At 33.8% G+C, this 6,521-nt stretch overlaps 1 protein-coding gene across 1 annotated transcript in view; it reads right to left on the bottom strand.

Annotated features, from left to right (window-relative positions):
• Positions 1–5,915, bottom strand: part of LOC117123982 (sodium-coupled neutral amino acid transporter 9-like) — a gene marked incomplete at its 5' end in the record, with an annotated part of 14,331 nt that extends 8,416 nt beyond the window's left edge. The window contains 5 exon segments of the mRNA XM_033270083.1: positions 596–769; positions 1,363–1,520; positions 2,970–3,070; positions 4,626–4,767; positions 5,841–5,915. Of these exon segments, the coding sequence (XP_033125974.1) occupies positions 596–769; positions 1,363–1,520; positions 2,970–3,070; positions 4,626–4,767; positions 5,841–5,915 (650 nt within the window).
• Positions 5,916–6,521: the final 606 nt, after the last annotated feature.

Consider the following 6,521-nt stretch of genomic DNA (forward strand, 5'->3'; position numbering starts at 1 on the left):
ATGATGTCACATTACGCCCAAATATAGGCATATCACATTATGTGATAGAGTGGACAGGGTTTAAATGACTAATTTTTTTTTTCAATATCTTGTAAAACATTCTCCAAAATGTCTTGATAAATTTTCTATTTTGTATCTTATTTATTTTTATTTCATTTTATCTAACAGTGTAAATGCCAATAATAGGATGAAATTACAATAGGCAAGTATACACACAAGGTGCACTACATTGAATCTAATTGGAGAGGAGTTGTTTTTGGTCATAAGAAGAAGGTACGTAACTTTGACAAGAACTGAAACCAGTTGAGAAAGAGAGGAATGCATTGGATCACTAGAAGATTATGCAATTGTGCAAAAATAATTCTATTTTGATATCTTTATGTAGTGAATATATGCAAATTATTACAGTATGCTAATTTGCATATACACATTCGCTACATAGCAAATGTGTATGCAGTTTATTATGCTAATTTGCATAAACACAATTGCTACATAGCAAATGTGTACATGCATTTGATCATGCTAATTTGCATATACACATTTGGTGCATAGCAAATGTGTATATGCAAATGATTATGCTAATTTTACAACTTACCATATATAAACAACACTGAGCTGTACAAGAAATTTGTCATCAGTACCCAATAAACAACCATAGCACCTATTAACGCTGACAGCGAAAACACCACACTTCCATATAACCCCCATCGACCCAAGTACTGCCGGCATGCATCGGAAAACTCCAAAATCTTGCCTGGCCTTAATTGTTCTAAAAACATAAAGTTCAATTTATTTTGTCATACGATATTATAGTACATATAAATTTTCCAGGTTATATGGTACAACAATAAGATCAACATCATAAACAATAAAGAAAAGGTACTAATTTATAACCATATTCATTCTCCATTCCTATTATCACCATCACCAACACCATCATTACCACCACCATCATTGCCATCATCATCATTTCTACCATTTATTACCACAACCATCACCATACACGTCCTAATAATGATCAACCTCACCATCATTATCAGCATTATCATCACCAAAAGTAACACCACAAGAACGTCATCACCATCACTACCACCAATTTCATCAACATCACATTCATCACCATTACCTTCATCACCATCACCAATATCACCATCACCAATACCTTTATCACCATCACCCCACCTTCATCACCACATTTATAACCATCAACACCACCACTTTCATCCCCATCAACACTACCATCACCATCATCACAACCACAACCACAACCTTAATCACCATCACCACCATTCTCATCACCACACCACTATCACTACTGCCAAACTGAATACAATAACTGATAAATAATAAATAAAAACAAACCTAATGATTGTACAGCTTCAATGACTCTGTAGCAAGTATACAGTGCTAGGCCTGCCATCACCACCAACAATGCAATGCCGCAAGCAAAGCCAGCCTGTTGGATGGCCCATGGCATACTCAGCAATGATGTACCCATCATGGTGTTCCATATAGAAAATCTAGACAGACAAAATAAAACAAGGTCACTGATTGGCTAGCAATCTTATCAGGGACAGATGAAAGATTTTGAAAACAAATGGGAGTCTTTGTTATATTGTATAGGAAAGAGCCAAATAGATACAAAAAAAAAATAGATACAATTACAGTATCTAGCATGAGTAGAATTCCTGCACGATTAAAAAAATCATTAACGGTACTGGGTTTGGTCTACAGGAGCTTGTGCTTTGAACAGGTCATTCCATTATTAGAAGAAGCCTTTTGATGAAAAAAGTGTACCTTTTTACTTTAGCAAGGTTTGCCTAGATCTAAACTAATTCTGGCTATACAAAATTGATTAGAAAATTGAAAATGTTATTCTTATTAATCAATAGTTAAGGATTACTATTTTCTTTTTAATCTAGGTAAATTAATTTACTTTCAGAATTTATATTTAATTAATTAAAACCGTTTAAGTACAGTACTTATTTGAAAAAAAATAATATAATAAAGTTTATAATAATATTTAATACTATTTAAATAAAGCAATAGTAAATAATGTTACAATTAGGTCTACAAAAGTGAGAGGAAGAAGGAAGAAAAGCAAAGAGGTCTGGAGTGGCTTAGAATTGTATTGGAAATTATATAATGATGATAATGGCTCATTAATATATTTTACGTGTTCGTAGTAAATTTTGGACACTCATCATCAGGTCAAGCCAGCACGTTTCATAATTTTTAATAATTCTTATGCAAAGACCCTTAAATTTCCATGTAAACAATTAAGAAAGTTTTTTGCAGTCTGTAAATTGGTAAAAAAAAAAACCTGAGTAATATTAATCTAATTGGACATATATTTTATTCCATCCCTTTAATTCAGCAATTATAAAAAAAATAATATTAGATTTTAAGAACAACAGTATCTTTCAAATTAGATAATGAAATTATTTCACTTTCAATTCAGATGATTCTGTAACTTTTCTTGTCTTAAAATAAGTTTACATTTATAATGAAAAATACATGAAACTTATAGGCTGGTTGGATCGCTGAGCGCTTAAGGCAGGGGTGCTGCAACATTACAGCCATCATATCGGTGCTGGTTCTAATGGCACACTCGCCTATGGTTCCGATGGTGGAAAAAGTCTTCTCGGATCAGGACTGTAAACCGCTGGTCCAGCATACACAATTGGCACTTAAAAGAACCCAGTATATATTTTGTGACGAGTAGGGGGTTACTCCGGTGTAATGGTCCATACAGCCCCTGTTGTGGACAGACTAGAGTAGCTGGTACTGGTTTACCAGGTAGCACAGACACGAAGAGACCCTTAGGGGAGAAGAAAGTTACTTTAAGAGCAGTCCACACCTCAAGCACTTTGATACTTCTGTATTATAAAGCACTATATAAATCAAACTACATTACATTACATTACATATATTTATGAATTATCATTTTATATAAATTCAATTCTTACATTGTAACAATGCTTCCTTGTTTCGCCTGTTCGTCTTTTTTTATACCAAAAGGTGAAGTTAAGCTGAACATGTAGAATGGCAAAACATGGTCAGGAATCCGCTAATGATAAAACAAAGACAATCAGCATTAAGTTACATATATTGGGCCAAAAAAAAAAAATACTAGTTTCTCGTCCCTCACCAAGTTTTTTTTTTTAATTTTCTTTATTTTACAAAATGTATGAAAATCTATAAAATTCCTCTCTCGATCATTTTGGGTTGGGGATACATATGGTATGAATCATATCTAGTGCTTCTTTTATTTGCTTTCAATGTGTCTACTTGGTAAAAGTGAGAAAGTAGTAGTTTGTTTCCCATCGACCATCTTGGATTTGCCATCTTGGAAAAAGTGCCTTCATTCTCCTTTTTTCAAAATATTAGGACCAGAAACCACTTTCTTTCTTTTTTTTTTTTATTTGACCTTAGTGATACACTAATTTTCCTGTGTACACATCAAATTCAACATCACATCAAATTCAAATTAAACATATTAATCAAGTCTTTTATGGGATTATTTGTATGTAGGCAACTGATTACTTAGCCACCTTATACTTAATACTGTAATTAAGGTAATTTAACAAAATCATAAAGCTTTTGGAACACCATGTGTAAAATAATGGTTTTTGAGGTAAAACCACTGGCTTGTTCCGAATGTCATCAGGAGAATGAAGGAGAAGATGACTTTGGTTGGTCTTCAATAGAAACAAAGACGGTGTGAAGAGTGGTTGATTGAAATAAGAAAGCCAGGTAGAGTCCATCTAAAAATACTATAGATGGCATTGCTAAAAGAAAGTGGATTATCTGGGACCTATTAACTTTAAGCAATTCTTTTTATTAATTAGGCTTTGTGAGCAGAGGGCTGATCATTTGGGTCCCTTCTTACTTGATAATTAAGAATACAATCTATACTTTAGAGGGCTTTGCGAATAGTTAATTATCTGGGACTCCCAATGCTCCATACGACCAAGAGAGCAGCTTAGCTATTGGCTAAACTGGTGGTAGCCACTTGGTGTGCACTGAACCGTGAAGATTTCTAGGTCTCCGGTTTAATTCCCATCGCTGCTCTCCTTGTATTTCATCTGGAGAGCTGAAATGCAAGTTATGATAGCGCACCTTCTTTCAGCTGAGAGGTTTAATCCGTTGGCACATTAAAGAATGCAGTGCATTCTTCGGAAAAGAGTAGGGGATTGTCTAACGGTGTACTGCGCAATTACCACTTGAAATAAATCTTCTTCAAACTTTTGTAGGTTAGATAAATCCAATCCTATCTTTATTAGGCTTGGTGAGGGGATAGCTGATCATATTCTGCTATCTTACTATATATTCACACAAGCACAAATCTGTCTGTCCGCTTATAGGTCACTTGAAAACGGTTTAATGGGACTTCAATGGGTGCCACTGGAAACGCATCATGATAACGACAGTAAAATAAGATAATATGGTAAGCAAAAACCAAATTATCCAAAACATACTACAATCTATCACAAACTTTGTTTTCGCAAGCGGTGGGTAGCCAAGCACTTCCGGTATATACTGATCTTAATGTTCGTTCTTTGGTTAAAATTATGTAATAGAGGCCATGTGTGATCATAGCCTAAAGAAATGTCTTCACTTACCAGACGTTCATCTGCAGGGGGCATTAGTCTTGAATAGTATTTTATTCTACTGTAGTTGGCAACAGTCTCAGGATCTGCCATATTTTCCACTTTACCAGACTCAGTTAAAGCAGCAGGCATATTAGAATGGTGGAAAGGTTTTCTGGAAGATAGAACATTAACTATTCAATCAATTTTATAATCTAAAACTATTAAATAATAGTTAATATGGTTTGCATAAAGAAAAAAAAAACCAACACATTAAATGTGTACACAATATATATCATGACATTGCAGGTAAAAAACACCACCATCATTGAGATACTGTATAAAGTTGATAAATGTATTTAGTGGATTTAATATACAAATATTCTTTCATTTATTTGATTTAATTAACTATTATATTATAGCAATAATATAAGACAGATTAGTGTTTATCTTTTTATATATTGCATGTATAATAATAATATACTGTTTACAAAAAACTTTTAAACAAATTTGAAGTTTCAGTCTCATTAAATCTCTTCAAGACGTTTCTACGTATTTTCATTGAAAGTTCCTGGTAGTACAAAGTACCATAATTTACAGTGTTAAGAAACCATTAACCCCGGAACACTTAAAACAAACTAGTTCGAGCTAAAAATTCAAAATTACGTCTCTAAAATTTTGTCTGCTATTAAAATTAGCTCTTTTCATTGGTTAGTTTGATAGTCGTTGCTTGCCAGCCGTCTCCAGCTGAACTAAAACTAGGACTTGATTTAATCGTAGTTAAAACTTTGATTACGTTGTTTATGAATACAAATTTAAGTTGCAACTAGTACTAAATGAAGTTCTAGTTCGAAGTTAGACTAAAGTTCGTTCTAAGAATACGGGCGCCTTTTTTAAAAAAAAATCTCATCTGGGGTCCTGTAGTCCAATTTCTTAATTTGAGTCCATATCACAATTATCTCTTTTCCGGCATGATAGTGACATAGGTTTGCTTCCAATTAGATTCCCAAAAATTTCCCTTAGGCCTAGTTGGTTAATAGGTCTGATGTTCAACAGGCAGCTATTTTGTATCACGATGTAGGCCTATATATTTGTAATGCAAGGTGATAAGACTCAGTGAAAATAAAAATCAAAATATTATCGCTGGCTTCACTCTCTCACGTTTCTTCATCTCTACCATTTTAAAATACACTCCAGCATTACTACAAGATAGTTTAGACTCATTACTATGGTAATGTACGTTCTTACCTTTTCCTGTTTGGATCCAGAGAATCAAGCATACTTGATCGCCTCCTTTCTTCAAATTTACTGTAACTTGAAGATCTAAAATTAAGGAGATAAATTATAACAATTTGCTAAAAACGTTCTCACAAATAGATTCCCACAATAGGCCTAAGAACTCTTGAGTACAATTGTATTTTGTAATTGTTTTATTTCCATTTTTTGATACATATTCTGATGTTTATAAAATATACAAATAAATGGAAATATAGTAAAATATAGTTTATATAAATACAGCCATTTCTTGCTTCTTTTTAAAAGCAGGCTTACCTGTACTACACTACAGTAGATGCCTGGTAACTAGGCCTAGTACAAAAAAAAATCGGATAGAAAATTTCCCACAACCAAACAGGTTCCAATGGTAGGCCTATTCTTGTGGAAGCAAAGACATTCTTTCTAACAAACACATTTTATTTAAATTAAGACTGAATTTCAGAACCGGTATGCCTTAATGGACTTTGCTGGAAAATTCAGCACAAAGTGCTGAATTTTTCCACAAAAAATAAAGGCTTTTCAAAGGAAACAGTGGAGGACATGGCCAACCACCCTATACGCTGGCTAATCCCAGCCTAGTGCTCCTTTCGCGTACAGCACCCGAAACAGAGCTACCACCATCGCCGGGCATAGCCAGTGCGTAGCCTAAAAAAA

Source organism: Anneissia japonica, unplaced genomic scaffold (assembly GCF_011630105.1).
Source record: "Anneissia japonica isolate Jap-2015-1 unplaced genomic scaffold, ASM1163010v1 scaffold287736_len1891122_cov214, whole genome shotgun sequence".
Taxonomy (NCBI): domain Eukaryota; kingdom Metazoa; phylum Echinodermata; class Crinoidea; order Comatulida; family Comatulidae; genus Anneissia; species Anneissia japonica.